The sequence below is a fragment of the Onychostoma macrolepis genome, chromosome 14, assembly GCF_012432095.1.
Source record: "Onychostoma macrolepis isolate SWU-2019 chromosome 14, ASM1243209v1, whole genome shotgun sequence".
In the NCBI taxonomy this organism is placed as follows: Eukaryota; Metazoa; Chordata; class Actinopteri; order Cypriniformes; family Cyprinidae; genus Onychostoma; species Onychostoma macrolepis.
The window spans coordinates 4,608,455-4,631,605 of NC_081168.1; the positions used below are offsets into that span (position 1 = coordinate 4,608,455).

Consider the following 23,151-nt stretch of genomic DNA (forward strand, 5'->3'; position numbering starts at 1 on the left):
ATTCCCATTTTTTCTTTAAACAGCTTATGTTCTATAATGTTTAATGCTAGGGCGAAGGTTTGATTTTGACATTGGACACAACAGCAGAAAACACCCCCTTCTCCTCACCCAACTACTCCAACATTTTTGTGTTTAGGCTATAATAGACTTTTGACCACAGTTTCATGTCAGCTAAAGTCTTTATTTATAGCTATGGTAACTAACATACTTAGAATTCATAAAGAGAGCTTTTTTATGTTAGCACATTCATCAGACATTAAGTAGCCTACACAATTTTGATTAGGCTATGAAAACCAACAACAGCTAAATTTCACGTGTAAACAAATATCTGTTTTCCCTTTATTAAAAGTTGATCTAGACAAGTGGAAACTATCTCTGTTATTCCCAAAGCAGTCAAAACTGTAGGCTATAGGCCTATCTCTATAGCCTATTTATCCTATGTGTCCACTTAAGGTGTACATTTCATTTATTTTTCCCAATGAACCTGGGAACACATCCATTAAGAAATTAACCATGGTTTTACTATCAAAAAAACCCGAAAATAAACCGGAGTTTGGCTCCCTCTTGAGGAGGAGGAGCTTAGCAGAAAGCGTCCTGTCACGTGACCTAAATTAATATTCAGCAGCCATTCCGGCCGCCTTTCAACAAATCAAGTAGGTCGATTGGGCAAACGTCACTCAAGGATCTTAATATTCATGAGTCCGCCTTCACCATAGTAGACGGCGGTCTATGGGCGGTACACTGACTGGCTGAGTCTGCTGTGCGGAGGGAGATGGATGCGACGCCGCTGTCTACCGGCTGTGGTACTGAACATTTTAAATATAACAATAGAGTTGGCTCGTTTTGAATGGCAACGATTTTACTGAGGAAAGCAGCTTGTGAGATGATTGTTTAAATGATTCATGCATTTATGTGTGAGTAATTCTGCTGATTTGTGCAGTGAATGAGATGGAGGCCGGTGGAGATGAAGAGGGAGAGGCTCGGGAGGAGAGCACGGAGGTGAGAGATGATGCATGCATGAAAGAATAAATCTTCACTGCCTTCATATCTAATTATTATAACATTCTTTATTCATGAGCATAAATTAATCTCAGAGTTGTGAGAAAAGGGGAAATCGGAGATCAGGCTGTGGCTGTCTGAGTTAACCGGCTTTTTATTCATTCGAGGGTTGACACCCTTTTCATGTGACAGTGTCTGAGCATCTTTTTGTATGTCTCGTAAGAGCTTAAGCAGATCATGCAGATGATGACCTTACATTATTAGTATTTTTTCCCCATCAGTTTACTTTGGCACACATAATTTGTGGTTGTTAATGTCACACCTCTTAAATCCACCTATTGTGGTTTCATGCATATTCATATTTCTTTTGTGGTTTCATTCATATTAACAGTTCCAATTATTGAATTAAACTAAATACACTGCATTTATTTAGATGCTCAGACTAATGGAAGATTAACAGTGACACGGGTTTTAGTGGATCACTTTTTTTGTGTGTGTGTAATGACAAAGGAACACCTTTGCATGTGTTTGCAATTTACATAAAGGAGAAAGAATAATTGGTTTTGTTAGATCCTCAGAGATCTGGCCTTTTCTTAAAGGTGCCTAGAGGGTCTCCAGAGGATTGCATCAATGTCACCATCTGAGAAAACATGAAAGTATCTATTCATTTTTACAGTGTAGGGAATAAGACAAGTGTATTAATTTTAGGCCAGAAGAAGATCCATAATTACAGATCGATTTTCAGAATAAACTTGCAAAAACATAGAGTAAATGCATACCGTCACATCTGCATCTGTTTCAGGCAGAGGAACCTCATTACTTTGAAGAAAACCACTATGTTTATTTGCAGGTTGAATAATGTGAATAATGAATTGTTGTGTTAAATGTAATCCTATGTATTATTTATGTTAATATGTATTCTATTCAAAAGTTTGGGGTCAGAAATTTTTTTTTTTTCATGCTTTTGAATGTCTTTTATGCTGAAAAGATTTGTGCTGCTTATTTTTTGTGGAAGCCATGATACAATTTTTTTTTTAAGATTCTTTAATAAACAGAAAGTTCAAAAGAACAGCATTTATTTAAAATTGTAATCTTGCATAACATTATAACTGTCTTTAATGTCACTTTTGATCAATTTAATGCATTGTTGCTAAATAAAAGTATTAATTTATTTTTGTAAAAAAAAAAAAACCTTTTGAACAGTTATGTTTTAGCAACTGCTATGCTCTCAAACTGTGTAATTTGTCATTACTTCTATATAAATGTCTCAGTATGGCATCACCTGTTCTCTTCTTCAGTGCCAGAGACTCACTGCAGAGAGAGATGAGGCTGAAAGGCAACTCAAGCACATTAAACGGGGTAAGATCAATAAAGTCATCTTTTGCTGTTTTTATGTCCATTTTTCAGGCATGTTTGTCATTCAAAATGGGAAGAAAAATATTGCAAAGTGCAACATAGAGTAGATTCTGTTTATAGGTGTGGTCTGTAGTAAATGTCATCATTAGTGGTACTGCACCAAATTCATTTTCTGATCTTCTGTATAGACCAGAGGTCAACAATTAGCATCCTGCGGTCCAGATCCCGGCTCAATCTGGACCACAAATCCTTACTCACAAATGAATACAACATTTCTTCATAGCACCTCACTTAACCCTTGCAGGCTTTTTTTGTGTGTGTGTGTGCTTTCAAGTCAAGTCAGAAAGATCGCAATAACATCACTGCAAAGCCGTAATTACAAGTGGGAAACTTCGTAAAGCTCAGAGTTTCTGAGTTAGGTTCATATCTGTAAGAAAGCATGGCAGATGCAATGGATGCCCAATCTGTATTGACTAGAGGTTGACCGATTGTGGATTTTACCGATACTGATAGCTAGATTGGACCAAACTGGGCGATACGGTTTAATCAACCGATAGTTTTTAAAATGGACACTGAATGAAAACTACATAATTTTCATGTATTTATATATAATATAAAATATAAGAATATAAATATATAAATGTATATACATGTAAATATTTTCAAAATGTATATTTTATGTGTGTCTATTTATATATGCATAATAAATATACAGAGTATATTAGTGGATGCGATTAATCACGATTAATCGTTTGACAACACTAATAAAAACATAACAAAACAAAAACACATTCATTCATAGATTTTATCATTTTATAGAACAAAATCTTGCTGAATTGCTCTGACCAGGTGATTTTAATATGCCTGACATCGTAGTTACAACTTCCTAACTCGTCAATACGAATTTCCCAAGAGGACTTGAATACACCATTTCACTACTAAGCCAGCCCAAAAGTCTTAAATTCTCTTTGGTTTACACTTTAACAACAGAATTTGAAAAAGTTTGCACAATAAGTGTATTATTTCGTATTTGTGATGGTTCTGGTATCCATCAAACCTGACCTCAGTGAACTCCATACATCACCTTTTCACTCAGAGTAGGCGGTGAAGATGATCTCACTTGGCTCTTCCCACTAACTTGATGCTCGGTGTTGTCTTATCTCATTTCCGATCCCCTTGCCCTCGCCCATATCATCGTGACATTACTTGGGGGCTCTTCTGAATGCTCCATTATTGTAGGTGTTAGTGCTTATTCCGGTCTCCATGGCTACTGTGAGCCGACCGTGGAGATGCATTAGTGTTAAGGTGACCCTACCTGCTTCCATTCCATTTTGTGACATGTAAGGAAACCCAGCCTCAGTTACTAACTAATTTGTTAGCACTCTGTCAATACTCTAGCGGCTGCCAGCTTTAGGAACAGAATCTGGAAATTGTTCACAGGTGAGAAAATACAAAATTTCTCTGCAAGATTAAAAATAGGGTTTCATTTAACAGGGTTTTACTTGCTCATAAAAAGATGCCATTGCAATTTTGTTGTACTATATATATATATATATATATATATATATATATATATATATATATATATATGGGTGTGTGTGTGTATACATATATATATATATATATATATATATATACATATACATATACATATACATATATACACACGCAGCATTGTGGAGTATTGTTAATGTTTTTGAATGGAGATTCAACTCTAAGTACCTAGTTACGTGTGAAGAGAAAGCATATTTTACTTCTTTGCATGACAGATTCTCTCTGTTGGAGTCTTATTTATGATTCAGTATGAATATACTTTTGTATGTCAATTTGCATGTGATATTTCTCTTAGAAATTAACATGTTAACATGTTATATATGGAAACATTAACATGTTATATATGTAAAATTGTAGATATGATAAAGGATTTCAGGATATCATTTTACCTGGAAGCCCATTTTAATAAATAAGTTGGATATTGTGACTATTAGTTCACAATATTGTTGTTGTAAGTGAATATTGTGACGAATGCAGTTTTATTTTAGACTGTTTTAGGCTTCTTTTTATTGGAGTCCTGGAATTGTCCGACATTCCCTAGGGAGGCAACGTAGACCCGGCTGAATTCAGCTCTCATCACTGTCTTGTTATATCACTAAATTATTAAAAATCACCAATTATGAATTATTTATCAGTATAAAATGAATAGGCACCCGCTTTTCAACCTTCCATTGTAGTTCAAGCCAAACCCCTCATGCACTCTCAAATCATTTATGAAATGCAAGTCACCCTGAATATGATTTAGTGAAAATATATTCAATACGAATGCCTCAAAAAGCTAAATGCATGACATTTTCACAATTATCTTGTGTGTTACAGTCAATTTTTGTATGGCAGTGTATTTATTTTATAACCTCAACCTCACTAAATGGCCCAAATTCTTGCTTGGCTAACATGACACAGCAAATGTCACAGCAGTTTGGCCTAGTTGCTATCATACAGGACAATAGTCTTGTGCTGGGTGCGCGTGATTGGTCTGTTTTCTGTTTAATGATTGGCTGCTGCAGGGGAACTGCTGTCGAGTATCTGGGAGGTACTGGATCTGCGTCTGGCAAAGCAGCTGTCTTCCACCTCCTCTTTGGGACGCCTGAGCGAGCTTCATTAAGAATACCCTCTGCACTTATGCAAATTAAAGCACAGGCCGTGTGTTAAGCTATCAGCCCCATTACTCAGCTTATTTACCTTTACATTTTACACATCTTACCATTTATGGGTGGAAAGAGAGAAACCTTAATATTTACATAAAAATGAATGCTGTTTGCGTTAGAATGTAGTCTACACATCCGTCCTAGGTTTGGAGTAGATTATGGGTTTCAAGCGCAGGCACAATTAGTGCTGGAGTTGAAACCAAAATTGCTGGGTGATTAAACCTTAACTGTTGAGATTTATTAAAAGAGCTTAATCGCTGTGATCAAAATTGGGATGGAAGCTCTTTAGACTAATGCCAGCCTAAGGTTGTGTTAAAGTGGCAGACAAATGCTTGTTTGAAGCAGTCTGGAAAGGATGCTGCAGCAGTTCTTTAAGCTTTCGCCTCTGTTCGACTGACTCCGCAGAGCCATATTTTGCTCATGCAGCATTAGGCGTGTTGGACTTGCTGACCTAGAATCTGCTCTCAGAAGAAAGCCCAGAAGCAGGGCTCTCTCGGTCAATCATTAGAAGCCAAATGAGTTGAGCAGATGAGTTTGGACTGATCTGCAAGGGAAAGAGGGAGCCACACCCCTGTTATTGTGCTGCTTTATTTTTATGGGTGGCACGTGCAAACTCGCACACCCTGACTCAGAATCAGTGAATGACCCAGATGTGCATAGACTGAGGCTGTTTTGCTTTTATTGTAACTAATAAATGCCAGGTCTGGTGATTTCTAAAGCATTTAGGTAGCTGACATGAAATTTCAAGCAGTTTCAGCAGTGTTTAGCATTTGCGATTTTGGTTATACAATTGTTTTTAGGGGTGTAACAATACACTGATGTCATGTATCAGTTCAATACAAGATACCGATCTCACGATACAATACTTACAATACTTTAAAAAAAGCAAATATAGAGTTAAAATTGCACTTTTTAAAAATGATTTCACATGATAAAACAGTTAACAAAAAGCACCGTTCATTAAAATCATATATTTGGTATTACATCAGAAATGGACTTGGCCCATCTCAGAAAAATACTGTTCAGCCTAAAATTATGAAACAAAATTATGTTACACTCATATGATTGCACTTCCTGACTACAATTACAATTATTTCAGTTTATATTTTTAAGACAAAATTGTTAAATTATTGTAAACATTATATTGAAAGGATATTGATTGAGTGATGCAACTGAATTGTTTTTGCCATGAATATAGCCATTAATATAAATAAATAAATGTGATGCCAAATTAAATCGTTCTAAACTTTTATTTTGGGTAAACTATACATAGTTCATATTATCACTATCTAATATATATATTGCTTTTTTGTTTTGCAATACATATCGCGACACAATATATTGATACACACCTATTTCTTTGTTACCTCATGTTAATTGAAAAATATCAACTGCTCTTTATCTACATTTGATTACACAATGCACAGTAGACAGTAGCAGGCATTATATGTTGGGTTAGTGGCTGTGATGGATCAGTAAGCTAAAAAAAATCGATGGAGCCCATATTTGGATGATTTCTGATATGCATTTCTCTTATAGATATTTGCATTACTGAATTCTCTTTTGGATTTCGGTTTTAAGCATGAGCTCTGATAGCTATTGAGAGCTGTGAACTTTACTTTGAACTGTCAGGTTATTCTCTCATTGACTCTGCAGATCTGCGCAATGCAGCACTGCTGCCCATCCTGCATATTTAACAGGAAATGAAGAAAAATGTGCCTTAAACCGGCTGAATTTAAATAGTATTATAGTTATAGTTGTGCATGCTACCCTAAGAGCTGTTTTAACAGTGTGATCTGTGTTTATTAATTATGATCAAGTTTTGCATGTTTGTTTTATTCTGTTGTGTCAAATGTCTAATATGATGTGATATCAGAATCATGATCACCCCCTGAATAAGGGGTCAAAGTGAGGTTATGCATTCACTACAACCTGCTTTCCATTCTCACAATGTACAGTATGTTGCCACGTGAAAAGAAAATGAGGAGGGATATTTATTCTGTGGAAGGGCTCGAGGGCAGGCCGTTGATGTACTTTGCTGTGACTGCATGTGGAGAGACGCATCGTTCCTGCATAATTCAACAGCCTTTCATGGAATAATGTATAATAAACTCCCTCTCTTGCTCATTTCCTGTGAAAAGCACAGACATAAATGATGCATTACCAATATTTTGTCTCATACACATATATTTGTGTAATATTAAAAAAATCGTTTTTTTTATTTTACCACTTTAAAGAGTTGCTGAAAGTTTGTGTTTTTTAGATGCTATTTGTATGCATTTTAGAAATAGTGCAATGCACCAATGACTTGTTCAGGAGACTGTTTGATGTGAGCTGCTCTGGCATTGCTATGACATCCAATCCTGTATTTGAGAGGCCAGTGTAGTGTATAGAGTTACCGCGCCGGTGCTTTGTAGCGACAGTCCATCAGTGGTACCCAAAGTGTTGGGAAATTGTCCCTATTGTGAGCATGTAACTGATAACTGTCCATCTCGTTAGACTCGTTAGGTAATGTTTCACTGATAACAAAACCACATCTAAATGAAAATGTACTTTTATAGTTGCTGTTTTTATAATCCTTGTTTTAGACGCTCAAGTCATGTCATATATTTTCATATGTGCCTCATTTCTGTTTTAATGGCTCATGCAACACTGTTTTTTCCTTTTAAATGTATATTATACATTAAACCGCAACACTTGTTGTGAATCATTTCTGTGCTTCTGGATTTGACAGCCCCCTCGTGAACTGTGTAGGTGGTAGCTTGAAGTTCACTCCAAGAAATACTGTAAAGGATATAGCGGAAAACATGACTTACTCACACCTTTTTTGCCATGAGAAAAGGCTTTGCTGATACTTATATATCTAAAACGTGTATAGAATCTAGATTTATATCTAATTGATTTCGATTTAGTTCCTGCATGATGGATTTGATTGTAAATATGACCTGATGTGCTTTAAGTTACTCATAAATGCATCTGATTTCTCTGCACAGTTTCCCAAATGGTGATCGAGGAAGTGAACGTACTACAGACCCAGCTTGAGATTGAGAAATCATGCCGGGAAAATGCAGAAGCTCTGGCTACCAAGGTGTTTACCCAACAATACTGTACTCCTGTTTCATTAGAAAACCTGGTTTGTTAACATTAGTTAACTACAATAGTTAACATAAACTGAACTATGAAAAACGCTTATAAAGTATTTATTAGATTAAAAAAGCAGTTATGGTGTACCAGAACTTTACCGTGAAAAAATGGGAGCAACATTTGAAATTTTACAGAATTATATTAAATTTACAATAAAAAAACACATATTTAATTAAGTGAAATGTAAATATATCAAATTACTAAAATCTGTTTTTTACTATTTTAAAAATTTCAGTGACAACCCATCAAATGTGAGCTGTCAGAGAATCAATGTTAGTTTACATTTTTACTGTAAATTATAATTTATTTTTTAAACAATATTTTATTGTAAAATTACATGAAGTGCCCATTAGATCTTGTTACAGTTTTTCTCTGTATGTAACCAGTTAACAGGTTTTTACCGTATTATTTTACAGTCTTTTACTACTAAAATTACATTCTTTGTTTATAGTGCAAGCATAGCTATGGCAAATGCCAAACTTCAAATGTCACTAATTTAGAGCATTAATCATTTTGTTTTGACCTCTTTTAGTTGAACTGTGAGAACAGGAAGCTGAAGTATTTGAGCCTGTCCTCGCGGCCGTGTCTGGACGAGCTGCTGCCCAGTATTTCTGACTGCATTTCCCTAGAAGAAGAGACTGACACACAAGATCCTGGCTCTGATCCTTTTTCACAGTATAAGCAGCAGGTCAACGGTAAATATCATAGTGTATCTCACAAAATTATTTGCAACTTTACAAAATAGAAATAAATATATTTTGCCAAGCATTCTGTCATCATATATATCAAGGGTACGTGCATTGCAACTTTTGATTTTTCCACAGATCTCCAAGAAACCGTGAGTTCTTTGCTGGAGGAGAAGAAGCAGTTGACCTGTCAGCTTCAAGATCAGCAGAGGCAGATAGAGGAGCTGACAGCGCTCGTGAGTCACAAAGCAACATTTGAACTTTTTACTCAAATCGAGCTCAGCAGTGAATGGGGGCTTGGACTGCAAAGTGTAGTATTTTAACCTGTACCTAAATAATAGATGAGCTTGAAATGAAGCCTTAGTGACCTGCGGTATTGCTGGTCCTAAAGGGATACCGGACTAACAATGTCTAATTGAGTTTCTTAGCTGATAGTTTCTCAAACATGTGCCTCATGTTAATTTACAGACTGAAAAGGAGCAGGCCGAGATGAAGGAGCTTTATAAAACCATTGAACAGCAGAGCAAGACCATTAAGAGGTTCAATAGGGGTGAGTACGGACGTTGTGAACGCAGAGCCGCTTCATTTCCTCACTTGTATTCAAATGCATGAGCATGACATCATTTCAGACAGCCTGCAGTGCATCTGTGCATGTGCTTTCCAAGAAGATTAATGTTCCCCACCAGCCCACTCACTACCGGCCGCACGTCACAGTCCCCGATCAAATTATCTGTAAAAGATTCACCACAGGAAGTCCCTCTCTTCCAGCTGGGGGTGATGCACTTTGTTTTGACGTGCTCCCAGCTCCCTCTTTGCTCATTTGTGTTATTACTCTGACTGGAATATTGGAAACTGCATAGCTCAAGTTAAATGCTGCGCTGCTTTATGCTGAACTTGTCCTGTACATGCTCACCATTTAGTGGATTTCATTTTTTGTTTTTGTTTTTTTAATGACAGTTTTGCCTATGAAATTTGATGGAAGTAGCCATGATGTAAATTAGGTGATATATGCACACATGTGATTGTATATTAGTTAAGTCATATATATATATATATATATATATATATATATATTTAGATGGATATATAGATAGATTGTTATTTAGACCTTGGAACCAATAATTAGTTCTTATTTTTAACCAGTTTTTGTTTTATATGGAAGCATGCCATGACAGTGAAGAGATAAAACAACCAATTTCAATTATGAGCTGGTTCTTTTTAACGAAAACGTCTAAAAGGCTTAAAAAGTTTAGACCTTTCAAAAGTTTCAGGCTAAGTAATGTTTTTTTTTTTCATTTATTTAAAGATGTCTCTTATGGTCCCCAAGGCTATATTTGTTTAATAAAATTATTTAATGTGGTAATTTAAATTTCAAATAGCTGTTTCTTTTATATATATATATATATATATATATTTATTATTATTATTTTACTTTTAAAATATTACTATTTTAATATTAATATTAAAATAGTAATATTTTACTTTTATTTTATTTTAATCCTGTGATTAAAGCTGAATTTTCAGCATCATTACTCCAGTCTTCAGTGTCACATGATCCTTCAGAAATTATTCTAATATGCTGATTTGCTGCCCAAGAAATATTTCTTATTACTATGCTAAAAACAGCTGTGAGGCCTAATATTTTTGTGAAAATATAATTCATTTTTTCAGGATTCTTTGATGAATAGGAAGTTCAAAAACAGCATTTATTTGAAATAGAAAACGTGTGACATTATAAATGCCTTTACTGTCACTTATGACCAATTTAATGTGTCCTTGCTAAATAAAAGTATTCATTTATTTATTTTTCAAAATTACTAACATCAAACTTTTGAGCAGTAGTGTATGTGAAAAGCATGACTTTTTATTTAGTATATTTGTTAAGTATATAGATAGATCCAATTATTCTTCACCTACTAAAAGAATTATTAATGTGGAATCAGTAAATTCCTTACAATTACCATTTGTGTTGTCCATAGAGTAATCTATGCCTGAAATACTGTCTTTCATAATATTTGTTTGTATTATACCCTAAAAGGATTTTATCAGGTTTATTGCTTTATTAGAATTAATCAGGTGTCATTGTTTATCTCTTTAGTGTCTATGATGGCCACTCATGAGTATGAAAACATGAAGGATCAGCTGGATTTGGAGCAGAGCCTCAGGCAGAAAGCAGAGACCTATGCACATGAGGTACGGGACAAAACACATCTGAATTCACTGCATCAATAAAACTTAAGTCCCTGCTCTGACAAACTGACCCGATGACCTCAAAATCCAACCTAAAGACAAGATAAATGTATTTATTGACTGATGAGTATGAATTGTCCTTGACCACTGCCTGCATCACAGTAGTATGTTTAATTTCTCTTAATAGCTAAAGAAAAAAAAAATTAAGTTGTTTCCTAATGTTCATTTTCTCCTGTAGATGATGGTGAAGCAGAAAGAAGCAAACAGACAGAGCATGATTCTGGTGCAGCAAGCGGATCCCAGCATTCAACTGCTCAAAGCTTTAGAAGATGTGGCCAGTGTGACCAAAACATTAGAAGAAGAGAGAATACAGCACCAAGAGAAGGTAGGTGAAACTTCAAAATTGAATTTGAATTTTATATGTGCAAAACTATAGTATAGATTTTCTGTTTTAAAGCCAAAAAACATAAGTGAAAGTTTAACCATATTTGCATGAACACAATAAGCCTAATCATTAATTGCATGATAGGATTAGACAACGGAATTAAATTGACTAAACCCCTTTTCAGTGTTTTAACACTGTCAGCTCGAGCTTTTCATAGACTTAAATCCTTTCGTGAAAATTAATCCTCTAATATTCGTTTTTTTTTTTTTTTTATAATACAGTAAACAGTTTTGTCTTATTCAATAGCCACAAACAATCCAGTTTAATCAGGCACTCAATAGTGCTGTGCATTCATCTGACTTACCTAATGTTAATCATTAAAAGTGCTCTAATAATGTACTAACCTTCAACAAAAATCTCAAATACTGTAAATTAAAACCATAAATTATATAATTATACGCTATACAATTTTCTGTATTTGCACCATTATTTAATGCATGCAGAGCAAATTATATGACAAAAAAATTTAATTATTAACGTAATCCATTATATTACACATTTTAGGTAATATAATCAGACTACTTTTAGATTACTTGTTTATCACATTTCAGTTCCCCCACAATGTCTTGTTGGTAATACAGTACCTTTCTTAGGGTCTCCTGCGTCTTCTGTTCTACACTTGCAGCCTCAGCAGTAACATGTAATATTTTTGAAACCACATTAAATGATAAACGCATGTGGGTGTTAGACTGTCAACACAACCACTACTATATTAAACCAACACAAATCTCGAAGCACCAGAAGAGACATCCGGAGGCTTGACAGCTGTCATAATTGGGAGATTTATTCAGCATCTGTCTGTCATATATATATAAGCTGTGGCAGCAAATAAAGAATTTGCAGATAATCTGATACTTATTACACATGATAGCCCTGCTGAAAAAAACAATAGAACCCTGCCCAAAACACAATAGAAAATGTAATGGTTTTAATGGTTATAATGGGAATTGTATTGGTTTTAATGGAAACTATAATGGTGTCTACGGGTATGTGATGGATTCTATTGGTGGGATGTTAAATCCTATTGGAAAAATGCCCAAAACACACTACAAAAATGAATTTTGTAATGGATTTACTGGAAAAAGCTAATGGTTTATAATGGTATTTTAATGGAAACCATTGGAATTTCTGTGATGGTTTCTATTGGGCTTCTATTGTTTTTTTAGCAGGGAGTTACCTCAGTCTTACGGAACTGGATGAGCAAGGAATGAGATGCAGCAATATTCGGTTCATGGAGTGGCAAAATTGGAGCATCACTAGTACTAGTACTGCTTTTGGTGGCAAATGGGATTTAGTGTCATCAGTCAATATACAGTCTGACCCACAATTGAAATCCAAAGAGCATGGATCCTAACTTCAGACGTCACGTAATCAATAGGCTGTGTTAGCAAAGCCATGTTTACAAGTCAGCCTGTAAATATGAACTAATTCTGTACCAAAGTCAAGGGCGTTTAACATTTGGCACCAGTTTGGGTTCCATTTGAGTTCACTGCACCAATCCAGTCCAAACGAATGACAGATTTGCACAGGAGCAAATCATTTGAATGAAACATTTATGCCCATTTAATCTATATTTGGATATTGGTGCATTCAAGATTTCCTGAGAACTTCATATTTGCGAGTTGGGAAGTCAGGTGTGTTCAAATTACTTTGGTCAGAGCAAGATGGCATAGAAGCTTGTTTTCGCCACTGAATAAATGACTTTTTATCTCGCGATTCTGAATCTTTTTTTCTTACAGTTGCGAGTTTATATTTCACAATTCTGACTTATTCAATTCTGAAGTAAACTCAATTGTAAGAAAATAGTCTCTTTTTTCTTCAGAATTGGACTTTATAACTCCCAATTGCAAGTATATATCGCAATTCTGAGAAAAAGCCAGTATTGTGAGAAAAAAAGTCACAATTGGGAGATGTAAACTGTTAAAAACGTGCAATTTTAACTTTATAACTCGCAAGTGCGATTTTATATCATGCAATTCATGTGAAAAAAAGTGGACAAAATGGACACATGCCCACTGACTCTGGGCTTAAAGAAAATCCTGATTTTCCTACTCGTTTTACATGTGCATTCAACTCATAAATACACTTTTCCCGACTTGAACTCACCATTTGTCCCATTTGTTTGCAGGTAAAAGCTCTAGAGGCTGAACTGGAAGAATGTGCTTTGCGTAAGCAGCTAGTTCAACTGCAAAGACAACTGGAGATATTAGACGAAGAAAAGAAAGAGACTGAGGGACGACTGCAGGAGGAAGAGAAGAGAAACACTCTTTTGGAACAGAAAGGTAAAAATTAGGATGACTTTAAATCACGATTAATCGCATTCAAAATAAAAGTTTATGTTTACATACTATATGTGTGTGTACTGTATATGTATTATGTGTATATATAAATACACACACACATGTTTGTTAAGGAAAAATATGTTAGATTTATGTATTAAATATTTATATTTATATATAATGCAAGTTAAATACAAGTATAAATATATGTACAGACAAATATTTTTTTAGAATATATACATATATGTGTGTGTATTTATATATACCGTATTGACCCGAATATAAGACTGAAAATTGACTGAAAAAACACGGTCGTCTTATATTCAGGGTTTAGACTTTAACATGTCAATAATACACCCACAACAATAGGTGGCGCCAAATACGTGTAAAACGAGTGTGCCATGAAGTAATGTAATGTGTGTTGTAAAGATCGCGAGTGAAAACAAAAGAAAAAGAAAAGCTTACAGCGGCACGAGTCGTGACTGTCATGTTAGCCCGATGGGACCAAACTTCCTCTGTAAGTGATTTTGAAACACAAGACAGTACCCAGATTTGAAGACTACAATAAGATTTCACTTCTACTGTTAATACAATTTTTGTAGGCTAGCCTACTATGAGATGGATGTTATACAATTCAGATGGGCTACCTGTTATTTTTATGGTAGCCTATATCAAAAAGTGTATATTTTTAAATGTGATTGTTGGTACATTTTACCAGTATTTACCATACTTTCAAAAAAAAATTAAATTAGGGAAAATATGCAGTTTGAAAGGGGGGGGTCGTCTTAAAATCAGGGTCATCTTATATTCAGGTCAATATGGTACATAATAAATACACACTTATAGTATGTAAACATAAACTTTTATTTTGAATGGGATTAATCACGATTAATCGTTTCGCAGCCCTACTTTAAATTTGAAGGCCAGATACTGAAAGTTCTGTAACAGAGAATTTAGGCATAAACCGCAGTGACCCACATATAGTAACATCCGGCATCCTTTTGTCGTTTGTCATAGTTAAAGAGCTGCAGGAGGAGAGGAGGAGCTGTGCATCAGCATCAGCATCAGCATCAGGCCCCGCCCCTGGGACTGCTCCTCCCCCAGCCCCTCCTCCTCAACCACCTCCCCCTCCTCCACCCCCACCTCCTCCACCTCCACCTCCTCCTCCCTCCCGCTGTAACCCCCTCAGGTAACGCTCCACTTTACTGCGCTGAAGCCCATCCGTCATACACAATCATTAAGAGCGGTGCTGTTGAACATCTAATTACATCTCTCTGTTTACGGCAGCTCTCTCATTGCCATCATGAGGAAATCTTCCAAGGGAGGTAAAGGAGCCCCCAAACCAGAGCAAGCCCCAGGTGATTGTCCCTACAGTCAGAACAGTATATTTTTATTCTCTTATTGGTATCTGGACAAACACATTCTCTTTCGATGCAGTGAATGAAGCAGTGGACGACGTCAAAGTCAAAGCTGTCAATGAAATGATGGAGAGAATCAAACACGGCGTGGTTCTCAGGCCTGTGAAGAGTCAGGACACTAAGGTGAGTTTCTGAACCTGGACCAAGATTCATAGTTTAATTGACTCCCTTTATGAGCCACAGATTGACCACACCCCACAAGATGTTGAATTGAAATGACAGGAAGAGGAATTTACTGTGTCGCAATTCAAAAAAATACAAACACAGCATGTTTTAATTTAGCCAAACCAACTAAATTGGTGAGGTTTAAGGTTTCCATTTGGCGAACCTGCTTTGTGTTGTTTGGCTCTCTTTTGAAGACTTTGAGGTAAATTTTAGCATTCTATGAAATTAAGTGTTTTTCCTTCATGGTCTATAAAATAAATCTTCATTTTTTAAATATAATGAAATTTGTATAGACTAAATACAAATATATTTAAATGCCTTTTTTTTTTTTTTTTTTATTTATTCATTTAATTGTTTTTTTAAAGGAGACTCTTATGCTCACCAAGGCTGAATTTATCTGATAAAATAAGCAGTAACAACAGAAATATTGTGAAATATTATTACAATTTCAAGTAACTGTATTCTAATTTAATATATTTTAAAATGTAATTTATTGCTGTGATCAATTCTGAATTTTAAATTTTCTCAAAAGAACAGCATTTATTTGAAATATAAATATTTTGTAACATTATGAATGTCTTTGATGAATTATTATTATTACCTCATAATGTTGTGTGTTTGATAACATAGGTGGTTCATGCTGTAAAATAAACTTATTATTAAAAAGTAAATTAAAGCACTACTGTTCAATTTGAATTTCAGTCATTCTAATTTCCAATTTAATTATCCTTTCTTAAATTCAAACTACACTTCTGTGTGTTTGCACCTCAATGTGTGTATGTGCACTGATTGATGTTCTGTTCTGTTTTCTCTACTCTGTAACATCATCTGCTGACCTCCTCATTGCAGAGATTTGGCACAAAGGTATGTTCAAATCACACATCTCGTTTACAGTGTTTGACAACAGTTATTACACCAGATCACTGTTCCACACGCACCAGTGTTAAACTGCTCAGACCGCTCTGTTGCAATCAAAACAAATCCTGTGTTTTACAACTCAGCACCATTTGGTCAATATAATATACAATATAAGACCCTGCAGAAATGGTTCATAGCAGTTGGTCGTCCTCCCTGAGGAAGGACTGGTCATTAAAGCATTTTGTGTATAGACAGTTGATGGGCTGAGAGGGGATCCATCTTGTTTAAGTTATTGATGGGCAAAGCCAACGAGATGATCCTGAGGCTCAGAGGTGCTGTATAACTCCTGATCAATAGCTATAGTCCTGACTTTAGAGATTGCCTTCTTCCCATTAGAAGAATCTGCATACGCAGACTGTCTTTTGTTTTTGGCTTTCAGACATAAATTTAAAAACACCACATGCTGTAGCTGCTTGTTATTAATTTAAGTTTTTGTCATGTATAATGTTAGTAATATTCTGGTGATCAATATCACCAGTGTTATTTTAGTATTATATATAGAATTTTATAGTATTTAATAATATTTTGAATTAGAATTTTAGTTTATGTTATTATGATTTTGTTATGTGTAGTATGTAATTTGTATTATTTTTCTTATAATATTTCTATTTAGCTTTTAATTTATTTATAATTTTAGTCATTTCACTACAACTCGAATACAACATTTATTTCAGTTACTTGACAAGGCAACATTTCTCATTTTAGTTTGCAAGTTTAAGTTTTTAATCTAATATTTATATATTATTTCAGCTTTATTTCAATTTCCAGAACATTTTCGTTCAGCAGATTTTTGAGTTTTCTCAACTTGTCGTTTTAAGTTTATACAACACAAATTTGAGAATCTCCCACAAAAATAAGTTGAGCAAACTCAAAAATCTTAAGTTGAAATTTTAAGTTTTAAAATTTTAAGTTGGCTCACCTTTTTTTTTTTTTACAGTGTAATGTGATGATTTGCTTCTAAAGAAACATTTATTATTAATAATAACAAAACAATCGTGATCAAAAATATAATATTTTTGCTCAAACCATAATATATTTGATGAACAGAAAGCTCAAAAGAGCAACATGTATTTAAAATAGAAATAATTTTTAACATTTTAAATGTGTTTACTGTCACCTTTGTTTAATTATTATTATTTTTATTATTGAGTACCTCATAATCTGTGTATGATAACATAATTTTCACGCTGTAAAAAATAAACATTATTAAAAAGCAAAATTAAAGCACTACTGTTTAATTAATTAGACTTCCAGTCATTCTAATTTTCAATTAAATTCTACTTTTACATTCAGTTCTATTTATTTCAGTTACTTGACATTGCAACATTTCTATATTTATTTTGTCAAGTTTTTCAAGTTTTTAATCTAATATTTATATAATGTTTTAGCTTTATTTCAATCACTAGCACATTTTTTGCAGTTAAATTGACTTTGTTCCTGACCCTCAGCAGCCGAGCCCAGTGGCAGCAGCAGCAGCAGCAGCGGCAGCAGTGGAGGAAAAGCAACAGGAAAGTGCAATGGAAGAGCTGAAAGGCATTCTGGTAGGCTTTCTGCATGCCATTCAATCACCTGATTTTGATTATGAAGCCAGCTATTGATCCACAGATTACAGAAAAGTATCCATTTTCTGTTTGTTTACAGTAAAAAAACGTTAAATGATAACCTGTTCAGTAGTGGTTGCACGAATAAATAAATAAAACATACATTTGCTCAAAAATGCCAGATTGCAAACTTAGCACTGAAACTTTGTTCATGAAATTCTCTTTTCTTTCTGAATCTATAGGAGACGGTGAAGAAGAGTCCCAGTCGTGGTTTCCAGGAAGTAGTTCATGCTAAAAAGGACAGTGAACTGGAAGTAATTCTGAGGAGGAGACGCAAACAGGCCTGTGATCCGGACACGGAAGGCAAGAGGATAAACTCTACCGTTCAAGAACATATGAAACACATACATTTACTGTGCATTTACTATTTAAAGAAAGTGTGACATTTAATCAAGGGGCTTTTGAAATAGATTGCAGGTTTTAGTTCACAACCATGAACCATGAATTTGCTACTTTCTATTGCTAGTCAGAGAATTATGTTTGGGCAAAATGAGTGCAGAACTAAACTGGATTCAACATAATTGAAAATACCCAAGCAACTGGAGCGAATAATGAGAATCTTTCATCTGTTGCTCTGTAGATGATGGGCAGCTGAGTAAAGTCTCCTCATCAAACAGCCTGAATGGCCGACACAGTTCTGACTCTGGCAAAGACACAGAAGGGCCGGGCAGCAGCTCTCTGTCGGGCAGCGAGCGCGGATCAAGAACCAGCTCAGACTCGGGCCGAGAGCCAGCCGTGGCTCGACAGAGCTCCGATTCTGGCATGGAGTCCAAAGGAGCCGCTCAGACAGACAATGTCCGCAGATCTCTCTCTGAGAAAGAGTCCGCTGAACCAGTCCCCAACGGGTGCTATTCAAGGTAAGGTTACGCTACGCTACAGTGAACAACAATAAATCCTTCAAAGGAATAGTTCATCCAAAAATAAATACTTGCTTAAAAATGTCAGGCCATCCAAGATGTAGATGAGTTTGTCTCATCATGGGAACAGATTTGGAGTTATGTAGCATTACATCACTTGCTCACCAATGAATTCTCTGCAGTGAATGGGTGCCGTCAGAATGTTTGTAAGAAACAAATCTATCATTTTAACTTTAAATCATCACTTCTGGCCAAAATATCAACACTTCCTCCAGTGAAAAAGTCAATCCCTATAGTCTTCTCACATCAGAATCCACTCACATATTCGTTTAGAATTTATGAATCTGTTTTTGATTGATCTGTGCATATTTCTCTCCTGATTAAGACAAGACAACTTTTTCACTGGAGAAAGCAATTTTATGGATTATGGACTCAAAACACACATACAAACACAGCTTTTCACTTCTCAAGACATTAACTGATGGAGTGGAGTGGTGTGGATCACTTGTGGATTATTGTGATGTTTTTATCAGCTGTTTGGACTCTCATTCTGACGGCACCCATTCACTGCAGAGCATCCATTGGTGAGCAAGTGATGCAATGCTACATTTCTCCAAATCTGTTCCAGTGAAGAAACAAACTCTGGATAGTCTGAGAGTGAGGTCATTTTTGTGTGAACCTATTTTGCCAAATGTTAACCCTCATATTTATATATAACTATTATGATCTGTGTTAAATTGTTATCCATTTTTGCCTATACTTTTATAATCAGTGAAATGAAGGATGGGGATCCAGAGAAGTGGGCGGGGCCCAACGGGATCGGCCTTACGGATGCAAGTGACAACATGCAAACCACCATCAGCTCCTCTGCACAAAGCCCCAATGCAGCAAACAGTAGCACAGACGCCGAGTGTTAACGGCAAGTGGCGCTGCAAGGACAGCTGCATTATTTGCACAAAACCATGCTTTCTAAATTTGTTTATTCCAAATTCAAAACCGACCGTTCATATTTTAAATGAATATAGAAAGATCATTTCATCATTTGCAGCTTGAAAAAACAAAACAAAAAAACACATCTTACCAGACACATTTTTTCCTTTCAGTGTAAATGTACTGTACCAGTAAACAGGGTGTTTAGACGTTAGAGACTTCAATCATACGCTTCAGATTCATTAAGCACAGTAGTTGCTATTATTCATCTTGGATTCATGGATTCAACATCTGAGTCACATTTCCATAAGAATGCAAGCAAGGAAACTTTAATGATGAAGGGTGTAATTTCTGTGCCACTAGCAGCAGAATTTGAGCGACCTGATCAAGGAAATCCTGGAGAAATGATCGGCTAACAGTCCCATTCATCTCAATTCATCTGAGACGGAGCAGAACCTCACGGATGTACGTGATTAATGAGCGGCCATCTTCGCGACCTTTGCAATCCCCCTCATGTCATTCCAGAGCTGTACAACTTTCTTTCTCCTGACGAACACAAAAGATATTTTGAGAAATGTCACAGTGGAAGTCAATGGGGTCCAAAACATCACTAGACCCCACTGACTTTCACTGTAAGAAAAGAGTTTCTTCTCTCAAAATATCCCTTTAAGAAATATGCATTTTGCATGCTAATAAGTCAAACCTTGATGCCTTTCACCCAATTGACAACACTGGCTCAACCAAAAACGTGAGTTTAGGTCAGGACTACTTGTTTTAACAATGGCAGATGCCGCTAGTGGCACAGAATATACTTCAGATTCAATGCAAAGCAGTAAAACAATCCTGACAGAATCACTGCACTGCACATCATGGCACCTTTGCTGTTACAAAAAGGTCCTAAGTGTGAACTAGACTTATCCAAATTAATCAAGAGATGCAATTATAAGCCATTCAAGCGATTCTTTCCGTTAAGAGGAACTGTTGTGGTCTGTTCTGTCTACCTCTTAAGACACACTCACCTCTTGGGGATCTAAATCGCACATCCTAGATGTTAGGAAAATGAATACCATCGAATCATGGAGGGCTACGTACCCATGTCTTCCAGCCATTTCCAAAACTTTGCACTGCATGAATGCACTGTAGAAGAGTTTGGCTTTGATTAACAGTTGCGTCTTGATTAAATCTGCTCACTGATTCTGAGCTGTTCCAATGCAATATCATCTGCAAATTGTAATATTGTGCAGGATCAGGCTGCCTTTAATAACTGCGAATATTTGCCTTGTAACTCCTCTTTGACTCGAAGTGGATCATGTTAATGGTACGACATGGAGAATATTAATGAGACTGTAGGGTTCTGGCCATCTCAGTTGTCCTGGTCTTATTGCCCAGCAAACACAGGGAACGTTCTTAGAACTTTGGCTAATGTTCCGGCAAGGTTCTATCAAGGTTATTAACAAACGTTTTATCAGTAACATTAATAGAACGTTCGTTCAATGTTATCTGGTCTTTAATGTTCTAAAAAAATTAGCACAAAAGACGTTATTTATACGTTATTCATAGAACTTTTTTTGTTTTAGTTTCAGTTGGACGTTTTGCTACTTACTACTTGTTTCAGAACATTCAGAGAACATTTAAGGGAACATTCCCATAATGTTTGCAAAATTATAAAATGGAATGCATAACCAAAACACTAAACAAACTGAACATTTTGAATGTTAACCCTCTGGGCCTCTTTGGTCGGACTTGGTGACTTTTGTCGCATTAGCTATGTAAACACACACACACACACACACAAAACAATGGACGTGAGACGGATATGTTAAAGAGTTCAAAAATAAAAAAGTTTCACTTGTTAAAAATGGCAGTGGAAAAAAAATAGCTCATAAAAGTTTTTGAAATATTGTAGTATCATAAAATCCCCTTAAAATCCTAAATAGAAATTCAAAAATAATTTTGAACAAAAATATTTTACATTGATTTTTCTGAAAAACAGGTTATATTTCAAGGCTTCAGTCACGTTTGACCACAAAGGTACCAAGTGTGACCCAAAAATGAAGAGGTACAGAGGGTTAAAAGAACATTCAAAAATAACGTTTTCATAACTTAATAGGAATGTTAGCAAAACGTTCTTAAAAATATATATTTGTTAGCTGGGTGGTCTGACGTCTTCGGTATCAGTCTATCTGCAATAATATTTGACATGTCCGATAATTATGGTTGCAATTATGTGTCACTTGTCAGAAAATCTGAATTGTTTTATTATATATTCTTGTTTTCACGCTGTCGTCACAAGTGATTCTAATAACCCACGTTGACGTGACTCATTTACACTCTTTTTTAATGTAGGAGACTTGTTTAAATTGCTCCTTGATTTTTCACCACTTCTGGAATGTGTTTTGGCCTTACTGTATGCACCACTTCTTCCTTTTCAGCCTTATTGGAGTGTAGGCTTGATTTTCTATAAGAACTGAGAGGTGATTGATCTGACTTGTGATCTTGAAATGAGTGTGTTTTGAAGCTTAAACTGAGTGTACCTGTTTTTATTTAAATTGATCTGAATCTCCCTCTTCAACATACCTTTTAAACAACTGAATAAACTTATGAAGAAATACAGACTGTTTACTGTACCCTCTTTTCTATTTTTCAAACAAATGCATGTCAGCGTTACAACTCATCATTAAACTTTAAAAGCTCTTTTTAATAAAAACTTGCATATGCAAGGACACAAAATTTGTACCTTAAACGACATGCACAAGTTTTTCAGTGATTGGTCTCTGTTGTCTAAGAAGGGACTTTGAGTTCAGTTTAACGTTGTGCAATTAAACAAAAGAAAGTGCAAAACATTACAAAGAGTGCATTGAAATATACATGAGAGCATTAGCAGGCAATGCAACTGGATCTGCCAGTGAGAAACAGAACCTGGATGTGTGCAGAGAGGAATGGCAGGAGTTGACAGAGAAGAAAAGGACACTCAGCAGTATGCAAACTTTCAGGTTGGAGAGAGTACAGCATAATCATACACATATAACGCTGGCTTTAACTTTTAATGAAGCTTGGTATAGTAAGGGTGATCGTATTTCTGAAATGGAAAGGGAGACATTTCCTAGTTCAGTGGTCAAAATATCATTGAAATCTCACTTAATGAATTACAAAATGAGGACAATACATTTTTGAATGTTTTGTGTGTGTGTGTATTACGATTGTTATAATTAGTACGTTTGTGGGTCAAATCAAACTATAAAAAACAGCAAGTAGAAACCATTGCCAATAGCAAACAGAATAAAACAAAATTAGGACTTTTTTATTTTGTCATAATTGACTTTTTATGGCATTTTATCATACTTATAAATTAGTACGTCATAATTTTGACTTTTTATTTCATAATGTTGACCCTTTTTGTTATCATTTTGACTAACAGAATATTCATTTTTATGTCGGAATTTCGTGTAGGCTAGTTTGTC

General features: G+C 35.3%; 1 protein-coding gene across 3 annotated transcripts; it reads left to right on the top strand.

Moving 5' to 3' along the window:
* The first annotated feature begins 722 nt into the window (after positions 1-722).
* shtn3 (shootin 3) lies at positions 723-22,319 on the top strand. Of its 3 annotated transcripts, none has more exons than XM_058798062.1 (18): positions 723-803; positions 941-999; positions 2,298-2,358; positions 8,051-8,145; positions 8,734-8,896; positions 9,026-9,123; positions 9,356-9,437; positions 10,986-11,080; positions 11,316-11,462; positions 13,651-13,804; positions 14,819-14,990; positions 15,089-15,159; positions 15,239-15,342; positions 16,234-16,248; positions 17,751-17,843; positions 18,086-18,206; positions 18,484-18,760; positions 19,533-22,319. In XM_058798062.1, the coding sequence occupies exons 1-18, from the start codon at positions 773-775 to the stop codon at positions 19,675-19,677; spliced, it is 1,983 nt and encodes a 660-aa protein (XP_058654045.1). In that variant the 5' UTR covers positions 723-772; the 3' UTR covers positions 19,678-22,319. The 3 variants fall into 3 exon arrangements, with proteins under 3 accessions (XP_058654045.1, XP_058654046.1, XP_058654047.1); XM_058798063.1 differs by having other exon boundaries at positions 17,754-17,843; XM_058798064.1 differs by lacking the exons at positions 723-803; positions 941-999 and adding an exon at positions 8,437-8,473 and having other exon boundaries at positions 2,296-2,358.
* Positions 22,320-23,151: the final 832 nt, after the last annotated feature.